The sequence below is a fragment of the Cyphomyrmex costatus genome, unplaced genomic scaffold (genome assembly GCF_001594065.2).
Source record: "Cyphomyrmex costatus isolate MS0001 unplaced genomic scaffold, Ccosl1.0 scaffold123, whole genome shotgun sequence".
In the NCBI taxonomy this organism is placed as follows: Eukaryota; Metazoa; Arthropoda; class Insecta; order Hymenoptera; family Formicidae; genus Cyphomyrmex; species Cyphomyrmex costatus.
The window spans coordinates 2,921,598-2,946,075 of NW_017275207.1; the positions used below are offsets into that span (position 1 = coordinate 2,921,598).

Here is a 24,478-nt window from a genome sequence, read left to right on the forward strand (position 1 = left end):
TAATATTCAATATAATAAGAAAATCGTAAAATACCTTCTTAACATTCACTTTAATTTTATTGTACATCGAGTTATTGAAGAAATGAGTGAACGAGAAGAGTGAATCGTGTTCATAAGAACGAACGTTACGGTATATTATTCTGCTACATTGATTTATCTCTTGCCGGTCGCGGATATGCTTTTATGTTTTGTGCTTCATGCTCTTCTAATGGGCAATAATGTGACGATGATCCGTGCAATTATTCCACTCCTTTTGGCTCGCCCTCAGTAAGGAAGGAGTAAAAACGTAACAAAGACTTCACTGCGGTTGCAGCCACTGCACTACTGACCTTGGTCTCAAGTAACGTCGCGGTCGAAGTGATTCAAGAATGGCACAGAGATTTCTAATATATACGTATAACTTCCAGTTTCACTGCATTGCAAATTTGATTGTTGATAATCTGGAGTAAAAATTTTCCTGCGACGTTGTTGGTTTTAAAAGAATCAAGTGTTCCAACGTATAATGTATTAGTATTTAAAAACTTTATAATGTTAACTCTATATTGACTCTTGATTAGTTTGTTTGTCCGTGTTTCATACGTATTTCTTTTTATTGTAGAATTTGATAAATATGATTTAAATACAAGATTCTTAAATAACATGAAACTATAACTAATATCTTTTCTTCATTCTTAAAAAACATGTTTTACAACTGAAATACTAATATTCTCATGTGTGTGCATTTGCTGCACCCCCCATTAATCATATAAACCTTTGTTCAGACAATGATAAAATTTGCAAGCCGCATGTAAGTCATATATACATATATGTATATACTATGTTATCCCACAGCCGTCTTTTTAACCGTCATATCTTTGTAGTTGGAGCAAGAACTTTGTCCGGAATAGTGTTATACCTCGTAAAGATAGCAACTGCGAGAGGAACGCGGTTCTCCACGTGCACGGTTAAATCGTCGCGGAAGGATACGTAGGTGGTTACCGAAGGACCAGGTGGGGTACCAGGAGAACAGACAGTCGCTACAGCATGAGAATGGAAAGGAGAAAGGAAGAAAAGAGAATCCAGGCAGACCGGGCCACAAGCGAATGCGGTGAGTAAAATGCGGCAACGGGGAAAAGAGGGAAACACAGGGAAGGAACGAAGACAGAGAAAGAGAGATTCATGGTGGGGTTGTTGCAGCTGAAGCCTGAAGCACGTGGGCCCTGCTCCGTGTGTCTCGTTCGGTAGTGCTCTCAGTAGTGCTCTCAGCTGCCCGTGGAGGATCTCACACCGGATATCCGTCGCGAACTTAACGCGTCCACCGTGGCTGTTGAGGATGTGACGACTCGTACAGTTGTTATCAGGACATCGCGCAGTCATCATAAGTTTTTGAAGAGCCGAACGATGACTCTGAAGATACTGCTGGTGAGCTTGCTTATCGCAGCCACGATCTGCTCTGTTCTATCGTCGTCGGAGGATCATCATCGAGTACTCTTGCGCAACCATAGAATAGTTTTGCCAATTTGGTACCACGACAGATTACCTCATGCTAGGCACGATCGCCTTAATGACGAACGCATCGTCCGAGAAACAACAACTACTACTACGAAAAGTCCGTGGACGTTGCGACCACAGGTTTCTACGACAAGATCATCGCAACAGTTAAATTCGGCATCGAGGCATATGGAGCAGCGGATGTTGGAACAAAAGTTCAATGGTGTTGTGGCTATGGCGGAAAACGGTGGTACCAGGGCGATAGCATACGCGGGTTATCACGGCAATCATCGGCATCAATCAAGGGAGATGGGCACACAGGGCTTTCAGCCGATTAGCACAACTGTCCCCACATACACTAGACATCATTCAGGGTAAGTATTGGATGAAGTTACAATTTAGAATATAAGATTGGAAATTTATGGAAATGTGATGTAAGATAATCAATCTTTTGCGAATACATCATCGGAATCTAGAATGCCCAAACTTCAAATGGCTTCATTCAAAATTAGATTATGACTATCTGATCAATTTTAACCCTTATATGATATATGATATATATATGATTAGGTCATTCGTATCATGTGCATTTCTTTTTTTTTAATACCAGTATACTAAATAATTAATTATAACTTTTATATACACATTTCATATACAACCTTAGAAAAATCTACTTTTTAAAAATGTTGAAACATATGTAAGAATCACTTAATAATTGTTGTACCTTTGTCAAAATAATGAAAATTAATTTAAGACAGAACGACCCATTGTGTGTAGTAAAACCCAGACAACAAAAAAATCCAAAGTCGAGACACAAGACTTTTTAAGAGTGTCCTTAAACGTTTTTAAGACCTTTTGTATCTCGCATTTTTAAACATGCGTTTTGCTAGGAAAGGACTGGAAAATTATCGTGTATATTGCGGATTAAAATAGAATGCTAAGCATTACGTAGAAAACATATTGCAACTTATTACATGGGCTTTAAATTAAGATATACACCGTTTAAGTTACATTTTCCAGAAATAAAGTGCATAACAAATATTCTATTTCAGATTGATTGTGAGAACATTTTCTTGTAAATAAAAAGAAATTTAGAAAGCAAATGAAAAAATAAAAATTATCTAAATATGTGAAAATATACTACATACACGTGAGATATAAAAGGTATTTATATACCAAGATTAAATCAATACAGATTTGGTAAATAAAAACAAAAGATCTTTTATAAATAAAAAGATCATATGTGTTATGTATGTTGTAGACATTTTAGTATTTACTTTTTATAATGGAATTAAAGAGTATAATTTAAAATATTTTTATATATTTCTATGATAAACATACGTTTAAGAATACTAAATTTAATTTTAATCAAAGATATGGACTGTTTTACACACACAATCAAAAATACTATTTTGTTAGTTCAAAGATTAACGAAAGCACTGACATGGGAAGGCAAGGTTCACCGAGAAAAATAGACGATTCGATATTTGCATATTCGCGAGGATTGAATAATTCAAGCTCGCGGAGTACATCAGGCGCGATTACTCGTCGCATCACGGAAGGCACGTAAATGGAAGTGAATGAACCACGACGCGTAAATATACGGGTGCCGCTAATGTGTGTCGCTGAATTACTATATTTACGAGCAATGAGCGACGCACCGCGTCCGTGCGATGATGTACGATCGAGCGCGACGGTCGACGGAATAAGGCCGGCGCGCGGACGCACCGTCGTTCAAAGACAAGCCGCGAGCCGTTTAATTAATCGACCGATTAATTATCTCGCATGTACCGCGTTCCTCTGTCGCGTACAATTATTGGGATTGTCCGTGCACGATGGCGAATCCTTTACGCATATGCAACGGCTTTCAACGCACGTGTGCGTGCATACGTGGATTAAAAATATCTGAATAAATGGTACTCTCTATTACCCGGACTTGAAACTCCAAGATGCCAATTAATTTGATTAACAGACATAGTCGTAAAACTTAGTTTTCGCAAAATTTTCTGCACAAAAATATCTAACTTTAAAAATAGAACTATTCTCGTGATTACTTATAAAAATTTCATGTTAAATTAATTTCAGTAAAAAATTCAATAAATTAATTCAATTAATAATTATACTAAAATTTAACAAAAAAGTTTAGAATTTTTATTTAATATTTTAAAATGTAAACGATAATATAAGTTTTTAATGTGGTTTAGTAATAAACAAAGGAATTAAAAATGAGCATATAGGTACCACGAACGCTGGATAGATTCAGCGAAAATATAATGTATTTCGTAGAATATATTAAAACGAAATTTTTACTATTATTAGTAAACAATTCGGCCTTTAATCGTTTTAATATATTCTACGAAATACATTATATTTTCGCTAAATCTATCCAGCGTTCGTGGTATATGCTCATTTTTAATTCCTTTGTGTATTTTAAAATGTATTGTTCATTTGTGTAGAGTGTTAAAAACATTCAGTATTTATATGATAGATAATACACATACTTACAAAAAAAACCTTATAGCGAATTCGATATTCGATTGGATGCACTCTCAATGCGCATATTGAAGCACATTAAAGTCATTACACACAAATTAACGTAAAAATTTGTGTTTAATGTAAATATAAAATAGATTAAATCATAAAATCTTTAATATATTTTATCGTATTGTCAAGTAAAATTTGTATTTTATAATTCTAAATATTTGTATTATAGTTATTTACACAAATTAAACCAATGTACAACAGTTTTAATATGCACTAGCAATCAAATTTGCTATTAGTGAACATAGGTCGAAAGCACAATCGTTTCTGAAATATCGACAATTTTGTTTATTAGTCATCATGATCGACTTATTATTTCTTCTACGTGTTGCACATGACGTGAAAAGAGAAATTGAGATAAGTAATACTGATAGCCTATTTGCGAGAAGTCCAATGAGTTGATCTCCCATAATGTCCATTCAATCGTAATGGCTGGTTGATGTCAATTTATTGATTCGCGGTGAAAAATTTCTTTATAAAGTATATATGAAAATGGAATCAGAATATTCTGAACGCGGTTTGTGTAAACACCGAAATAAATCTTGACGTTGTATACGACATATGTAGAATAAGTCAATAAGTTAATATATATATTATAATATGTATATTAACATACAAAATTATTTATATCTTAGAAACGATTAAGTTTTTAATCCATACTTATTGAGGCTTTTTTACTCAGTATGATGTGTATTATCTATCATATAAATAAATATTTTTTTAAAATCACCCCGTATATAAAAATACCTCAAACAAATCGCTAATTAAAATTTTTTTTATTATATTTATATACAATATTATTATTGTTAATTTATGTTAATCTTTTTGTTTGCTTATACATAAGTAATTTATATATATAATAATTATTATATATATTTAATAATAATTATACGTATATAATTCAAATTTCTATATAAAATTGATTTATAACAAATTATTTATTGTCGTATATAAGGTCAACAATTTTACTATCTATAATTTACAAATTAATAAATTGTTTTTATTATTACTGTATAATTTAATAAACATTATTTATTAAAATAAAAAAATATGCAATTTTATTAACAAAATTTTTGTCAATTAATTTATAAATTTGTGTGCCTTTTATAATATAGTTATTATAATCAAATAACATTTTTCAACGAAAGATAGCATTTTTTGAAACCAAGCAGCGTCAGATATTCTCATTCTCACCTTACAGTCCCATTCTACACTTGATTTCTTAAAGCAACCATTAAGAGAAAATCATCATACTGCGTAACTTTTATCACCTTCTGACAGCCCCACGAGATCATTCCGCTTCCCAGCATGAATCAATGATTGCCCGTCAGAAGCCTCGCGGGCGTTCACGCCAAGCGTAGCAAAAAGCGCTCGTGGCAATATAAACATCGGAGAAAGAACAAACCGGCGTCTGTATCAGTCAATATTATTGCACAGTGATTTCATCACCCGTATTTTGCCTCTCTTCGTCTTTTGTCACGAACTGTTTATTGTCGTAATTACACACACATGCGCGTACGCGCACATACACTTTAGTAAACGAGAATAAGTAGAATAAAAAAAAAATATATATATATATATATATATATGCAAACGATCTAGCTTCAAGCGCTATTTTTACATCATAATATTCAATAATAATTAACTCTTTAATTAATTTTCTCTGTACACAATAAAATATAACATTTAACATAAATACCAGTTTTATATTATTAATATGAGACCTACATTTACATTAAAAGTATATTAATAATTATTGGTTCTATTTATTATTTTACGTCATCTTTGAATTTAATTTATAAACGAGATCCTTTCAAATATAATATTTCACAATATATAGCACATAATTGTTCTACGCTGTGAATATTATGCTGTCCATACTACATGTAATATTCTCAAAGCACGTATGTACATGCAGATAGATGTGTAAAATATTTAGTTACTATTTAGTCTGAGTGCAATGATTCGATGTTCGTCTAACCTTGCGAGTCGTGCGATCGGGTTGCCCAGATGTGTGCCTCAGGCTAAAAAACTTGTAAACCTGTCCAAGGATACCAGTGTGCGTGCACCTCTTCTCTTTCTTTCTCTTTCTCTTTCTCTTTCTCCTTATCATCATGCACCTCGCACGGAAGATTTCTCAACGATGCAACCGAGTCGATGCACCGAATCGTGTCATTGATTTAAATTCATTGATGCGACAATCAGAACACTTAAAAAGCAATTTGTCGATTTAAAGGAGTATTCTCGTGCGTCGAGTTAAAAAAATCGAAAAAATTCTTTTTCATATTTTTGTAATTTAGAGCTTGAAAATGTGTTCCAGTAAAACGAAAAGGCGAAATTCGTTAAATTGAAGGGAAAATTATGAGAAATATATGAAAAAGTTTAAACACGTTTTTCTTGAAACGACATTTTTCAAATCGGGCACACATTTTTCTCGTAAACTGCTGAGCCGATTGATTTGTATTTTTGCACTAATATTGTATACATACTAGGCTATTGTTCGATTCTCCAACTTTTTGATATCTTTAAAATTGCTATTTTTCCATGTCGCAAAAGTAAACATCTTCTAATAAAAATCGAAGTACTTTCTTTTTAAACGCTGCCATTTTGTCAATTTTTCTTTCTATTATTTATTAGAGAGCCAAACAATAACTCTACATTCATAAAGAATAAAACAAAAAAATTTTAGATGAGAACGGCGGCAATTATTGCGCCCGATAGAAACAATTTTTCGTAATATAATCTGTGCGTCTATCCATTCGTATACATAATAAATAAACTTTGAAAAAATTTCAGGAGTTTCGTCAAATATGAATAAATATGAATGTAAAATAGCTCTGTGTAGATTTAACCATTTTTATAAAATGAAAAATTCCCAAAATTTACCTTGAAAACGAGTAATTACACGAGAACACTCCCTTAAAACGGTTGAAAAATTTGATATTGAAACACCATAGTTTTTGCAATTTTAATATTTTAGGATGTTGTGGACATATATTGTATAAAATGATATATGTACAGAAGTCTTAACAACAAAATAAAAAATTTAATGGATATTATTAATGCATTTCAAATATGTTAATAATGCAAATTAATCTTTCTTTGATTAAGACAATAATTCAGAGTTTTAAACGATTTAATGGTACGGTATATGATTATTAAACTGCACTACGTTTCTCTTCTCATAATTAATGGCTATTGTTGCACATACGTATTGTTCGAGATATGTAAGAAGGTATAGACCATGGTATTCCTTATTGCCGGCCACCTTCTATCTCGATCATTTATGTTACTTCGTTTGCGACACCGAGTGATCGATGAACATCGAACGAAAGAAATGCGAATAATGAATATTCAAGCCGTTCCGAGTACTCCAGATAACCATCCTGCAATGTCACTCTTATAGGCACGTTTCACTGCCCAGCATTGCTATTGCTTATCGCTGTAGAACTCAACATCGATGGCTGATCGATGAGCGACGAGGTCATAAAGAGACAGGTGTCATTCGTCGATGTAATGTGTTCTTGAGAACTATAAACGTGCGTTCCATCATCCCCATCGGAAACGTTAGTAGTCACTTCTCGATGCCACATGTGAAGTTATCGTATCACAACTTAACTAAATAAATGTATCAGATACGATATTTGTGTGTGTATCTTTATTTATGGACTCATTTATAAAATAGAAATTATTACAATATACATATATCTTTGTAGATAATTTCTTCGCAATTATACAATAAATGCAAAACTTTATTACGCTCAAGATTTTATAATACCTTAAATTCTCTATTTTTGTTTATTTAATTTTTTAATAGACTTATCATAAACGTGAAAACGTTTTTGAAAACATAAACGCTTTTTATTTCTTTTTTTTATTATTCCGAGGTAAAGAGTTTATTAGACGAATACACAAATTTTGCAATTCACTCAGTAATGTTTTATTTTTTATTCTTACACATATTGTGCCTCATTATTTGCTCAAAATAAGAATGATTAGTTAGCGAATGTTCATATCTGAACGAAAGCAACTATAATAAATTGTTGATTGCAAATTAGTAATATATATAATACACTGTATGCTTAAATATTATAATAATAATATCGCTAATTTAATTACTTTTATCATCTATAAAACATTTGCAAAGTACTGTTATTATTCAAAATAACATATTTATATTAATGTATTTATTTATTTTTGTCTATTAAGCTAATTGTTAAAAAATTTTTAGCAAATTTTTCCATATTAGATAATTTATTTTACTGTTTTTATTTAGTACATATATTTTATATCTGATATATTATATATACATTATTATATTTGATATTTCCATTTACAAAAAATTTCACTGTCGTCATTTTGATTTTATTTTAACATTAAAATGTCAGTATAACAAAATGACGATAAATAACGTCAGCTTATTTGTTGAGTTGTAAATGTTCTTTTTACTAATTAGTTGTTATCAATTAGTAATTAACTTTCAAGCAATTTTGAATTACATTCGCGTAAAAATGTTTCTTACTAACTTATTAATATATATTCATGTAAAAAAAAATTTATTTGTTTATTTTGCAAAAATTCTGTCTTCGTAAAGTCGTATCGGCGACAAAATTCCTTTTGACCAGCGAATAAAAGAGGAGAAGCAGAATACACTAAAATTCCACAGCCGCAAATAGAGCACTTCTTTCGCACACACTTGCATTTTATTCTCTTTTTCTCTCTTTTTACTAACCGGTATAACCCGCAGGATAAACATATCAGCGTCGACCGTTCAACCCTGAAGACATTTACAAGCGATGCGCACCTTCTGAATTCGTCACGTGTCAATTCAGTCAATTTCTCGAGACATTTCTTCAATAATTAAAAGATATACGGAATATTTTGCATAATAATGGAATCAAAGTCGATTTCTTAATATAATACCAAAGTATTAATTAAACTGAATATATTAAAAAAATATAGTTTTTGAAAAGTTTGATGTCTTATAATCAATTGTTAATTATATTAAAATACTGTATTTTAAATAACTTTTACTTTATTTAGATTTGTAATTTGAGAAATTGAAGATATTTAATTATTTCTATGAGAAATTTATATAATATATGCGCATTATAACGATTCTTCTCAATACTTTTACTAAAGAGAAAAGAAAAATCTAAAAGTTGTAAAGAAAGTAGTAATGAACATATAGAAGATAACAGTTTGATAGACTTGGGCTCTACATTTTGAAATCTTTTCTTACAATTATCTCTGAAAGAAATTTAACTGGTTCTAAATCAAGAAGCAACGATTAAATTCATTATTAGAGCAACTGTATATTATACGTAGAACATCAAGAATCTATTACAATTATCTAAAAGTTAACGAAAATCAATATTCCCGACATCGTTAAGTGCTTTCCAAAAGTTTCAGGACTTCAAATAGAATCTTCACATGCTCCATGTGTATATATGTGTGTGTTTTCCGACCCATGACCTTATAATTCCTACATCTCGTGCGAAGGCCGCGCTCATCGATCGCACACAGGATCAAGGGAAGACGTACAATTTCGGTATACGTGCAAGCACTCGACATTGAATCGTATTATTGCTAGTAAAATGATCGTCAGTCTCATGAGAATCGCGGGTAAGTTTTAATACTGATAGTGATTAATTTGCAAAAAAAGCAACATCAAGCGATGCAGGGCAACAAAGAACAAAAAATAATATGAATAAGTATAATATAATTGTTGTAAGCTTTTATGAAAAGACATAAAAAATATCAAAGTATATTATAAAATCTTTTATTAATTGTAATTTTCTCATTTATATGTATCTTGTTTATTATATCGCTCATTTTATATATTTGTTTCATTTACAATTGTTAACAAAACGTTATTGAATAATTGTTTATTTTATAATTAAAATTAGAATGCAATTTTGGTGATGGATGATATTTAATAAACAGGTATAATAAATAGATCTAGTTCAGTAAATAAATTTAAGAATCCACCAAAACATTATGTAATTTTATTATATTTATTAAATAGCAGTACAATATAGAGTATACTACGTCATACTTCTCTAAGTCGCAATAGAAAAAAAATTGAGGACTGAACGATCGAAGTAAATGCTTGCAGCTTCATTCCGCCACGTTCGATGATAGCGGTTTCATGTAAATCCATTAACATGAACTTTTATCTGTGGGCAGCGGACGCGAGGGGTGAAAAGGTCAAAAGCGAGAGAAGAGAATGGGTGGATAAGGCGTGAGGCGCAGGTATAAGTACACGTGCGCTGACGCACGCGCTATGAATTTGCATGGATAAATGCAGGAATATATTGCGGTTAGTGGTTCTGTTTTTGTTTTGTTTGAATATTCAATCTATATATCTATTGTTTAAAAGTACCGCAGTAAAAATACAAAAGAAAAAAGAAAATAACGACGCAGAAAGAGATTTTGTAACTGTACTCATACTTCTTATATATAAAAAGATGTTTTTGTATCACGACTAATTTTAAACTTATGTCAGTAATCAATAAATTTAACGTTAGACTTAAAAGAGGGACGATAATTAACGTTAACTTGAAGAGACGTGCAAAGATATTGAAGTTTTATCGTGATAATCGTTCACATACATTTATTTTGCTTGATTAGATGGAAATAGCGGTGTGAAATCTTTAAGCATCAGAATCAAGATAAGATTGAAGATCTCGTAGGTTACAAGCGATGTCAATCAAACGATATCTTGCATTGTAATTGTGTTCGCGATCGCGATTGACTTATTGCTTTGAAAGTTCACGCTTTGCAACGTCGTTTGTTGCTCAACCTAGTCCAACGAGTGAAATCGAGCTACAACAGAATTAATAGACAACTATGAAGTTTATGGACGAACGTACGGCAGGAGGCAAATGGCGTCCGGGAACGTAAACTGCATCCACCGAAGAAAATGAGCGAGCTGGGCGATTCCGCATATGGAGATGCAAGGAAGTCGAGGTTGCTTTTTTTACTGACAAATTGCCAACATTTGTTCTTGGAATGGTCGAAATGAACTGCCGTTGAACGGGAACTGGTTCTCGATTCATCGGAAACAATGATTGGGATGCAGTGAGATTCCAGGTCAAGATATTAAAAATTATATTGTATGTTTGGTAAAATTAAATGCTTCCGCGCTCGCGATTCACGGGACTAGTGAATAATTCGGACGACTATGTCATTATTTAATTACATTTGATAATTGTGTTATTTTCTTTATACGTCTTCTAATTTTATTTGTTAAATGACAATTTAAACACTCTATTTCGTTTTTTACTCTTATTTGTAAATAAATAAATATACAGCTACACAAAAGAAGTTTAGAAAAATTTGACAAATGTTTTGTAAGAATAGTTATTCTTTCTAATAAAGTTAAATGGTACCCACCTAATGGTGGTTTAAAAAATTTCGATTATGAAACATATCGACAGAACTTTCACTGTAAAGATTACGTGACTTATAGGAAGATCGAATAATGGCAAATAACTGCATCTATGAATAATCTGATTAGAATGATATTATAAAAGTTAATGAGAAATATCTTATATTCTATGTTCGTTCAAAATTTAAATGACAAGACTCGTGATATGCGCCACATCACTGAAAAAGAAGAAAACGAAGCGAAGAGGCAGTAATGAGAGACGCTGCGCATCTTATTGGCACCGCGTAGGAGCATAATTACTTCACCTGAGCGGCAACCTGGATAACCCGTCATCAAGCAATTTTGTAATTTGGAAATTTTGCACTGCCTGCCCGCGGCTCCCGTTGCATCGTTGAGCATTCCGCCGAGGGAACGGCTTTCGACGCGCGCAAGATGCAATCTCTAAATGAACGAGCGGCGATTCGCCTCTTTCGCAAATATGGACTGTGCATTCTTGGATGGCGCAGACCGGCAATTTCTTTGTTTATGGAAATACTGAGGGCACCGAGGCGACGTCAAATGAGTCCATAGGCGCAATAAAAATTTTTCCAAGAGTTGAAATTTATTGAAGCCGTTACATCTTAAGCTTTAATAATATTGTAAAATACCTGTTTTGAATTTTGATAGTAAAATATGATAAAACAGTAAACCATTTAAGAAGTTTATTTTACTATTTTATTATTTCGTTGATATGTCACAATATTTTTCTATTATAAAATGTATAAATTACAGAATCCCAATGTAATTATAAATATTTGTATACCTATAAAGCTCAAGTAAATTACGTACATATTATTGGTCTATGAACGATCCGATTACATTGCAATGAACGATGCAGAAAGAGACGATCCTAAAAAAAGATTCATGTAAGCAATTCTTTAAAGCGTATAGGTCTGAAATTAGCGGGTATGAATCACTGCAAGCTGCCTTGGCAAGATTCAAGGATCGATGACCGACTCTCGTTAGCGTATACATACATCGATTTGCAGTGTCGGATTGTTTATACATCGTTCACACCCCTCTTTCTTGGACATACACGTAGTCAGTGACGATAAAAGAGTCAGTGTTTTGAAAGTTTTCTCTATCGAGAAAATAGCTCTTTTTTAATGACGAACATATAAACAATTTTTAGGCTATTATTTAAAAAAATATCTTTCGAAATAGAATTATGTTTGAACATTTTCCTTTGTCTATAAAATCTTGCTTATATGATACAAGAAAATATAAAAAAAAATTTTTCAAAATTCCTTTATAAAAAAAAAGTTTTTGCTTCGAACAAGATACAAAGAATATAATAACAATGTGTGTGTACATATATATATTGTCGCTCAATTTTTAATTAATTAATTTATTACTATTCTTTTAAAGTTTAGAAAAAAGATTTCAAATTATTATTTTTATTTATTTTTGCATGTTATGTAAAATACAGCAAAAAGGAAAGGTAATCCAAGATGTATTCTAAAAAATAAAAGAATATCTTTACGATAAAATAAAGTCCTTACTTTTCATATTGGATGGTGTTGTAATAATACTACTTGAAGAATAACAACTTGGAAAATATTTTGCGGAAGGAGGTATTTTATCTAATGCAGAAGGCTTGCATTTTTATACATATTATGTAGCGATGCGTGACATATGTATATTTCGACAAGAAAATATTTTAGAAATACATATAGAACCCATTGGATGGTCTTAAAAATAACAGCGGCACTTTTGTGATAAGTTATACGGATGCAGCTGTGCAAAGATGAAGTTACCGCCAAGAGGTGTTATCGAGTCTTGTAATTGAAACGCGCAATACATAGGTGCGTTATGGCACTCAAGCCTCGAATCCTGAAATAAGATACATCGTAATTTTCAAGTAGCTCGTATAATCTCTCACTGGTGTGCATCGAGAAGTCGTTATATGCGTTGTATTCGTACATTTATTAAAATTTTGTTAGAACGATACTAATAAGTTACTACATTTTTACAAGAAACAAAAATAATAGTAACTTTTAAAGATAATATTTAATATATAATTAGATATAGTAGAAAATATATTTTTAAATAAAATTGTAGTATTAAAAAAATAAAGAATATAATTATTATTACACAATAATTAATTTGTTATTATTATTAAAAAGTTGATAAATCTTGCTTTTAAAAATAGCTGCTAGATACAATAAAACTTATTACATCAGACTGAACAGACAACAAAATATATATTTAAGAAGTTTCTCTCTCTCTCTTTACAACATTAATATAAAAATTTATATAAATATTTATAAATACATTATAAACAATTAAATTTTACTAGATAATTACCAGTGAAATTAAATATAATAATTATTTATCTTTTTTCTATATTTTGTTTACTAAATTATAAATTTTGCGCAGAAAATTCTTTATTAACTAGTGCAAGTGGCATTTTGAATCTACTTGAAAAAATTAGATGTCACGAGTGTCCTAGGACTGCGCATGATCAATTAAGTTCCACTTGTAAAACAGCAGTCGATGGCCGAGGTAGTCATTGGAAAACCTTAAAAACAAATTGCTGTCCGGACACACGAGTGGCACTTCAACTCTCCAGTTTCTTTGTTCCGCTTCGCAAAAGCCAGTTGAGATTCCACGTGTTTTGCATGCAAACTGCTCGTAAAACAAATGGTCGTTATACTGCCGGCAATTACAATCGATAGCTTTGTCTGTTTTTTCATTGGCTAGATTGAATCGATATTTTGGTCCGCTTCAAAATCTCAAATTATTTGTAATTTCTAATTTATAACTTGAATCATTTGTGTGATGTGTGTGTGAATTTGACTATTAATCGCAAATTGAGACAAAATTATCTTCAACGTAATCATTGAACTTAGAGTTTAATTGAGTAAAAATTGTTCATGAAATAAACAATGTGAAATTCAATTATGAAATTTAGTCATATGAAGGGAGATATATATAATATATATAAATAAAACAATAAAATAATATCTAATCTGATAATAAAATAATATTTAATTCATATTTATTAAAATATAATATAATGTATATTGATTTTTTTATAATACGGATATTGAAATTGTAAATTTTTATACTTTCTTAGTCGTTTTAGAGAAAAATGAATTATTAATATAATAATAGTGAACATATGATAAATAAATACAACAATTTATACATAGTTTGTTATGTGCATTTAATAATACAAGGGATGTAACGATAATAATAATGTGATGCAATAATATTGCATATCACATGATAGAATATAGTCATGATTTTAATCTGATCTTTATGATGGTTAATTCGGGAAAGGGACCATCTTTGATCTTGTTAAATTGATCTCGTTAAATTGCTTGATTTACGACGACCGCACAAAGGTAGAAACTGCGAGGCGCGCTTCTGAATGACACTGCGATGGTGGTGCACGAGAAAAAAAGAAAACGGTAAGACTAACATTTATGAGATCAGGCAATAAAAAACTGGTGTTTATAACCAGACGTACGTCTGTGTCATACATACGTAACTATACAGACGTAATGTGTGTCATGTATTTCTACGAAAATTTATACACTCTTCTGTTAGGGAAATTATTATTAATTTATTAAATGTACTACATGAAAATGTAATTATTCAAATATTCAAAATGCATTTAATTAACATGTAAGGAAAACTGTGAAAAAGTAAGATATGAATGAGCATGAGCACTCTACAATAATAGTTCTCTTTTCTATAAAAAATTTTTTTATTTTATGGTACAAGTAAGATTCACAATTTTAATAAAAATAGATTGAGAGAAATCTGCAGATATGATAATATCTCAATAAAGTCAAAATTAATCGCTGCTAAAATTTTTTTCCGGTTGAAACAATTTTAATTATAATTTTTGGATTTAATAGCAAGTAAATTTGAGTGAAGAAAAGCTGAATTATCTCTATGTGCTTGCTACAAATCGCTTGAAACGTATTTTTTCTTTATAGAGTCGATAGTGATCAGTTTAAAGAAAAATCGTTTGTGCAACTTGCCCTCGGTGGCGCATAGACTCAAAACATAGCCGCAACAATGTTGCGAAGAAAGCATGCAGCTCGTTAGGCTTGCAAAGACGGTAAAGAAAACCGTCGTCATCGTCAGTGAAAATCTACGTGTGCAACAGATGAACGTAGGAACGTAACAAACGACCGCGATAACACGACATCACGTTAAGGACTACGTGGCGTTGCGCGCTGTTAGGAATGGGAACCGTTTCGAGATCGTCGCTAAGATTTCGGAAGCGCTTAAGAGAGCCGTAGACATGCGACCATCCAATGCACGTAATTCATTCTAGATTTATCACCCTTCGGTCGGAACATTGTGAATCGAATCACGCGATAGTAGCGCCTGGATGTTATACATACAACGTGAAATTTTATTAAGCTTTTTCCAATACATTAAATTCTTTTTAATTTAATGTAATATCGTCAAGTATATGCCACGCTAAAATATTTGACGTGACTACAACTCCAAATATAATTCATTTTTCAATATTGTATGTAAGATGCATATGTTGTACATAAATAAGATACAATTTTGAATGAATATGAGATATAAATTTAAATGAACAGTTAATTCTCTCCATGACCAGTTAATTATACATTGAGAAACAATGTTGATTTCTCTTCCTGATTATTTTCTCATTTTTGTTATCTTATATATCGCGTAGGAAGAAACGACTAGGAATTACATTCAAGCAATAGAGTCCTAAAACCTTGTATGCAACGATCTTATCGATCTAACAAATAGGTATGTTCTTCATTAAGATAACATTCAAAATCGACGCAATCAGTTTATGTAGTCACCAATCATTCTAACGTACTGACCCTTAACCCACGCTGCACAAAACCAGTTCGGTAACTGATTGGCGCATAAATGCTTCGGTCCATAAGATGAGAAATTTTATATGTGAAAAACTTGGATTTCTTGTTATAAATCATTAATCGAGTCGTAAATCTCCGACAATTCTTATCGCCGCGTGCTATACGCTTTTGTGACAATTTCATTTTTATGTTTGTCAAAACGTCCGTTCAGTGTCACGAAGAGAAAGAAAAAAAAGAAGAAATCTTATCAGTGTCTACCGATGCACGAAACGAACTTGTCAGAGCCGAACCAGTATACCCACACGAATGTCCCCCGAACCGTATCTGAACTGAACCCCCGATGCGAGACGCATTTCGCGAGATTTTTTGTGAGTAAAGAAGACAGCAAGAGAGAGAGAGTGATTTACGCATTTGTACTAAAAAAAGAATGAAAAATCGCTATGCATCAAATTCTACTGTTCTACTTATCATAAAAATGACATAATTTTTACAATAATAAAAATTAAACGTAAATTTATGACGGTGAAAGTAATTATCATGCAGCCGATTAATAGCCAGAACATTCTTGATAGACCATCACCTGTTGTACTAATCCTTCTAATCCTTTCTCTTTTATGTGATCATGAACGTTCGTCCTTACTGGCACACTTGCAGATTCTCGGCATCTAGCCTTGGCGTTTCCCAGAGAACCTACTATTTAATGAAGAATGTTGAAGAACCCGAGAGGTCCTTATTTAGTATCCGGAAATCACAAAGTTTAATTATGCTCTCTCTTCCTCATTTGTTTTTAATTTAAGTTATTAAATTAAGTATTTATGATTATTAAAATCTTACAAGTAAAAATATATTTTTTAATTTTATGTCTTCTGTTTAATTTTTTTTTCAATTGACTTTGCGATCTTTCAAAAAATTGGACTTACGATTATACATTTATTTTACAGAATATCTTTTTAAATATTTTAAATTTTATTTACAATATTATTTTACATTTAACGCAAATGTTTATTGTAATAGAATAATGGATTAAAAATATCAGACACGTGTACGAAGTAACACACATATCACATCCTATTATTTGTTTTGCGCATTCATTTTTGCATTTAACTTTTATTTACATATCCTTTTTAACTTATTGGATTTTATTATTGTTTAATATTAAGACATCTATTTTTTCACTTATTTATAACATATTATATAAATAACATGATATGAACAAAGACTAAATCGATGGAGCGTATTTAATGCACGCTGTGAAAACGGGTCGAGAACTATGCAGACAACGAGTTAATATTTAACGACAACGAATTTGCGCGTATAAGTTCTTTGTGCAGTCACTCCAAGCAGACTTACTCAGCGATAGATCGCGTTCCTCGTACCTATTGCCTCTTGAGCAAGAAACGAACATGAACAGGGACTACCATGTCCTCGGTATCCGTTGTTGCGACAGTAAATGTTCTGTCGCGTTTCAGTAAACACGACATCAACATGGCGAAATGCAGTTTTCTATGGCTTGATGATGACGAAGTGGTTCTGTCGAGCGAACATTCGTTTCGACGTCCAATTATATTATATATACGATTGCCATATGTTTCTCTTATGAATCGTTGAGGGTCTTCCGCTATCTATTATATGTACGTCGTCGCGATACTTCTGCTAAATGATTTGACGATATACATATAATATTATCAAGATTTATTCTTGTTTCCAGATCGTACAACGATATTATTCGTTTTGCTTCCGAATTACTGGACCTTAATCAGAAATGCAATCTTTCATATTGAGTTCTGTCGCGTAAGCTTAATTCCGGAGCCAGCTCAAGCAACGACAAGCTGTAATATCTCGCCAACGCACATACTTATTTCAACTGTATATTCGATCGGCCTTCGTATTTTACGATTTAACCGGTCTTCTGCGTACTTTACGATTCAAATGACTGCGCTTTAGCGATCAGTTTGGCTGGAAGGGACACGACATGGGATATCGTTTACGATGACTATCGAAATAATCGACTTGCCGATTTAATTTCTCCGTCACATATAAGTCGCTATAACGAAATGCAAAGCTGAAATCGAGATATAGGACCCAAAGAAAGGATTATTTGAGAATTCATAAACAATTTTTACCGATGATATATGATATCTCCACAATGATGTTTTTTATATACATCTGGTTTACTTTCAAATATAACAATATTATTATTATTATTATTATTAACCGGAAAATATAATATAACATATTATTTATTTTTATTCTTTATAAAATATTTATTTTATGTATGTAATTATTGTGTATATATATATATATACTTAATATTTATATATTTAATATAAATGTGATTTTGTTTGAATTAATAACCAAACAGTTGTGTTTTGTTAAAAATAGATACTTTAAAAATTATTTACAACTTATATGTGTATACATAGTATAATAGAAATGTAGGTAAATTTTAATTGACTTTCTCTTAACAATATCCAAGTTATTGTAAATTTAAACAATTTTTGCGTAGTTTACAATTATTATTCAAATTTATATGAGCTAATTATATATCAGCATATTAAATCAATTTTAATTCACAAAATTATCGAAAGATGAATCTAATAATTATTTTCTTAAATTAAAAATTAATAATTTGTATTTCAGGAGGCGAGTGTGCACTAGGCAAGCTCCCGCAGTTTCTCATCATCATCGAGAAAGGCAAATCAGGCATGTTATACGTTATACTTGTAAATTTCAGAGCTTTTTTATTCAGATAAATCAACTTATTTTATCTCGCAATAAATCCCACAAAACATAAACTAATAGTAACATTACATCGATATTATAATTTCCATATAACAATGTAAATGTAACTCAACAAATAAGAAAATAGGATACACTGGCCATAATGATCGAAGCTGGATCTTAGTGCTTTTTTTTATTAATAATTTTTAATGTGAATTATATATATACTACATATATGTACCTAGTATGTATATTTACATATCTTAGGTACATAGTACATATACCTAAAATACATATTTATAGTCATTGAAATTTTTCCGTAAATATAAATGTAAATTAATACAAATAGTTGTATATAACAATTGTTAAATAGGAAAACATTAATATAATGTTATTGTTAGTTTGTATTCGCGAAAAAAAAGTTAATATATTCTAAATAAAAGTCTTATAAGCTCTTTATAAGGATTTCAATAAATTTATATAATTCACAAAATTCATATAAAGAATTTATAAAGTCTTTATATAACCTTATAAATAAATGCGAAAATGTACCATTTTTAATGTAGTTTATATTAACAACTTATTTAAGTTTAATAAGTCCTTATTAAATCTTATTAAAGTCCAATTTATATAATTTAATTAAATCTTAACAAATTTTAAATAAGTTGAATTAATATGTTTTAATATGGTCTTAATGAGTTTTAATAAGTTGAATTAATAAGTTTAAATATGGTCTTATATAACTTAATATGGATCATTATATATGGTCCAAATTAAATCTATATAAGGTTAATAAAACTAAATTTATTGGAATCGTTATTAAGATCTTATTTAGTATTATATTAAATTTTAATAAAATTTATAATAAATCTATATATATATATTTTTCGCGGACTTCAGCAGGAGATATTACCTACAAATAAATATTTATAATTTAAAAACATGATAATACACAAGCATGATTCTGTGTATTATAAAATGTGTTACATTAAAGGAATTAATAATATATCTTAGGTTAGTATACACTGAGATGACTTCCAATTTCTTTTGCTGTCCAGGATGGTCACAGGTTACTCATTTGAGTTTTGGTTGTAATAAACGTAAGTAAATTTGATAAAATTATTTTTCAAGTTTTTTGTAATAGATCCAAATATATAATTAGAGAATAATTACATTTGAAATAAATGTTACACAAATAAATTACAAGATTTTATTAATGCTATACTAAATATTATTTTAAAGTATTAATACATAATTCAAAAAATATTTTACTGAATTATTAAAAAAAAATATATATATATTATACTCTCTCTCTCTCTCTCTCTCTCTAAAGTCTATATTATATATCTCTTTTTGTTGACTCAACTATATAAATTTATCAATCTTATTGTTTTCCAGCTACATGTCCAACGCCATGTTTGAATGGTGGAACTTGCATATCGCCTGACAAATGCACATGCCCTAAAGGATACACTGGTAATCAATGTCAAACAGGTAATTTTAATTTTATTTAATTAGAATTATAAATATCCAGATTGCGAAACGTTTATTGTTATTAATTCTGTCGTGAAAAAATTATATAATTTAATAATTAGTATTTTTATACTATATAAATTTTAGTATTTTTTAAGAAGCTATACGTATTATCATATATATAAGCAATAAAATAAATGGCAATCTTTATACTCCGACAGAAATAATTAATTAAATTGACGTCCATCGACATCAATAGCACTGATCAATGTTAATTTAATTAATCATTTCTGGTTGGGTAAATTATGATAACAATTCATAATTTATGTTTATAAAATATTTATTTAATTTAAATATCTAGCTTACTAGTTATCTCAAACTAAATATGATAATATATTTATATGACGAAATTGAATTCTATCAACACAAGTGTAGACGAGAAAAGTTTGATAATTATAATTTTAAATAAGTTGCATTTTTGTTGTATCATGATTTCAATCTCGATAAAAAATAACTTACATAATATATACAAAAGGATGGTAATTAGAACATGTAGTGCAAGGAAATCGATTGTAAATCTATTCTAATCGAGAGCGTGCAACGTGGTTGCAACTTACCGATGCAGCAGGACATGTAGGATATCGCAATACGTATTGTGCTGTAGTTAGCTTAGCACTCGTAATAGTATCGAGAAGTATATCGTTTTACGTCGATTTAATTACGTCTGACGATACCAGGCACGAGAAGGCACTCGTAACCAAGCCAATCGATTGAATGTTCTTTATGCTTTAACGAGGCTCATAAAATAACTACACTTATATATCATTACTTAAGATCAATTGTGTCTAATTATGTATCTATTACATCCTATCTGATTCTACAAACCGCGCGCAAAAATCTTTTTCTTGAAATGTAATCATAAGCGGAATAGTAACATCACTTTTTAAATTGATAAATAATTTAATAAATTTTAACAAATTTTAATAAACATCGTCTTTATAAAAATATTTATAATAGATGTTAATGAGAATTTTAAATCTGCGAATAATTCGTTGCAAATAATGTTTTAGTTGAATTAATAACATATAATAGAAGTGCAGTAGTGACACACTCTCTCTCTTATAAGAATAATTAAAAATAATTTAACATAAATTGTATAGTATATATAAAAATTATCCAAACCAGATTGTGAACTATACTTTATATGTTTTTGATAACATTTTACTTTCTATTTAATAATAAATAATTTAAAAATAAATTTATTAATTTTTTTTGTAAGATAATGTGTCGCTATTGATATTTTATAAAAATTAATTAAATATTAATTTTTTGTGTAGATGTGGATGAATGTGTGATAGAAAAACCATGTGGACAACTTTGCACAAATTTACCTGGTAGATATCGGTGTTACTGTAGGGTCGGATTTCAACTTCAAGAAGATGGCCAATCTTGTCGAAGAAATGGTAGAAATTTGCAAATTTTGAATCTTAATTTTTTTTTTCCGAAGAGTAGCTTTATGAATGTATATGTATTTCAAAATATTGCCAAAAATATATCAATTTTATTTAGAATATTTTATTATTATGTAATCTATGTAAAATATGAGCACTCTATAAATAGAAGACAGTCTGTGTATATAAATCTGTAGTATTTTTAGCTGATAATACAAACAAAATGTGTTCTTAAAAATAGATTTATTTTTTTTTACAGATACCGACGAAAATGCATTTGAAGCACGCGATTTGGAGACCGATGATATACCCGTAACAAAGGATCCGACAACTTTTCACGGTATTATTTTTAAAAAGATTTAAATCTACAAAAGTAGTACCTCAAATTTTTTAATGTGCACAAAGTTCCAATTATTTTAACTTTTCACCGGCACCGCACAAAACTTTATACAAATAATAAAATTTAGGTTCTTGCTGATGCTTTATACCTTTTTGTCACTACTTTCAAAACATAAGTGTATAAAAATTTAACTTTTAAAACAAAATTTTCACAATGTTTTATATTATTTAAATATAAAATAATAGAAACACATCATATACTGTGTCTTATAATACGGTAGCGAGGAGCATATCATATACATATTATTGCACAGGCTGTACCATATAATATTTTTATTTTAGAATTTTTATACTAATTTTGTTTAGAATAAAAGAACTTTAATAATCAAGCTCTATAAAAATGCATTTATTTTTTCGCAAAAATATTCTTGAATTCTAGATACAGAAAACGAAGTGAGCGATGATGATCAAGACTATGAGGTTATTTTAAAAAGATTGATCAAATTGGAAAAGGTACATTATGCAAAAATGATTATTATCATGGTGTGTATTATGTATAGTCGATGAGGAAATATATTAATTTTTCAGCAAATAGCCAGAAACAGAAAGAGAGATACAGAGGCTTCTGAGATGAACACCAAAGTTACATTGGCAATTGAAAGTGTTAATGAGATGAAGAGGACCGTCGAAAATGTGGTATTTATAAGAAGTATTGAAATATTATAATATATACTTAAATCCCAATAAACATATATAGTATATGATAAAGATCTCGCAAATACTTTCCGCCAATTAAAACTTCATATATACGAATAAGTAATTAGGTATGTATAAGGATGAGAATATTTATTTTGTATTTTCTTTCAGATCTAGTTTGCCATTGATCTGAGAATGGTAATATTGCTAAACATGATTTCATCCTTATGATATATCTGTTACTAATGATGTAAAATGCACTCTAGCATACTTTTCATTTAAAATAATAAAAAAGTAGATTTTCAGCATTGAAGAAAAAATGTATATGATCTTGATGTTCTAATATTACAATTTTCATGTATTTTATTTCTTAAGAAATCTTTTAGTTGATTTAATAATAGAGAAAGATTTAGTAGACAATTACTTTAAATTTTTTATCTTGGAGAGAAAAAATGAGTTAACAAATGTTATACCCCGATAGTAAAATTTCAGTTTATTTTCTTTATTTTAAATGACACTATATCACGAGATTATTATGTATTGGTAAAACAGGAATATTTATTTTATGAATTTTAAAATTATTTGTTTTAGCAACTGATGCAACAAGAAGTATACGATATGAGAAGCAAGATGAGACAATATGAGGCAGAAATGAGAAAGATACATCATCTGATAAATCGTGTCGCGGAATTAGAAAATCGTTTGAGACTACGTTGCAGATATCAATAAACTTTGGATGGTTAATTTTTAGCGCTACTAAAGTATTGCTGAAATTATCAATACAATTTCTTAATTATAATAGTAACACTATTTTAATAATACGAAATAATAATCTATTATTTTATATAGTAAATAGTGTTATTACTATATATTATATATATCCAAAAACGATATTTTTTCATAAATTTTTTATTGTTTTGAAATAAATAGAAACGGGTAATAATACTTTTGTATTAGAGATATGTTTATATATAGAAAATACTATATATTTAAAAACTAAATATTTATTTTTTATTTTCTAATTACAAAGCAATGTTGTTTTTTTAATCTCAAGAAATTAACGTAGTAGTAGCTGTAAGATCTACGTGGAATTATTTCTATCGTGAAATGTCACTGCCAGCATTTAGCATATATAATATTTTTTTCAAGCTAATAATAGTAATAGTACAATAAAATTTAAATATTAATTATTTGTATTCAATTTTATAATAAAAAAATAAATAAAATAGATCCTACATTTTTGTATGTATTTTATATATTGTATTAATCTATTATATTAATTATATCATATTAATTTCTTTTATTAATCTAAATTTCAATAAAGATGAAAGTGCACAATATATAATAATTTTGAAATAATATACCTAAAATAATATATATGTTATATATACATATATATGCAATATATATATATATATAACATAGGTAAATATTATAATTGTTATTTAATCATGTAAAAGATTTTTCCAACAGAGAGAGAGAGAGAGAGAGAGAGAGAGAGAGAGAGAGAGAGAGGGAGAGGGAGGGGGGGG

General features: G+C 29.7%; 1 protein-coding gene across 1 annotated transcript; it reads left to right on the forward strand.

The window, feature by feature from the left end:
- The first annotated feature begins 1,380 nt into the window (after positions 1 to 1,380).
- On the forward strand, positions 1,381 to 23,675 carry slow (epidermal growth factor-like protein slowdown). Its single transcript, XM_018548412.1, has 9 exons — positions 1,381 to 1,844; positions 18,907 to 18,973; positions 19,982 to 20,087; positions 20,386 to 20,481; positions 21,798 to 21,923; positions 22,171 to 22,251; positions 22,690 to 22,763; positions 22,839 to 22,946; positions 23,538 to 23,675. Exons 1-9 carry the CDS (start codon positions 1,381 to 1,383, stop codon positions 23,673 to 23,675), a joined length of 1,260 nt encoding a protein of 419 aa, XP_018403914.1.
- Positions 23,676 to 24,478: the final 803 nt, after the last annotated feature.

Bases quoted from the DNA above. Each gene is read 5' to 3' on its own strand.
- slow (XM_018548412.1), top strand. From the start codon at position 1,381: ATGACTCTGAAGATACTGCTGGTGAGCTTGCTTATCGCAGCCACGATC. The intron at 1,845-18,906 runs GTAAGTATTGGA...TTTGTATTTCAG, and splicing joins TACACTAGACATCATTCAGG to GAGGCGAGTGTGCACTAGGC. The intron at 20,088-20,385 runs GTAAGTAAATTT...ATTGTTTTCCAG, and splicing joins GAGTTTTGGTTGTAATAAAC to CTACATGTCCAACGCCATGT.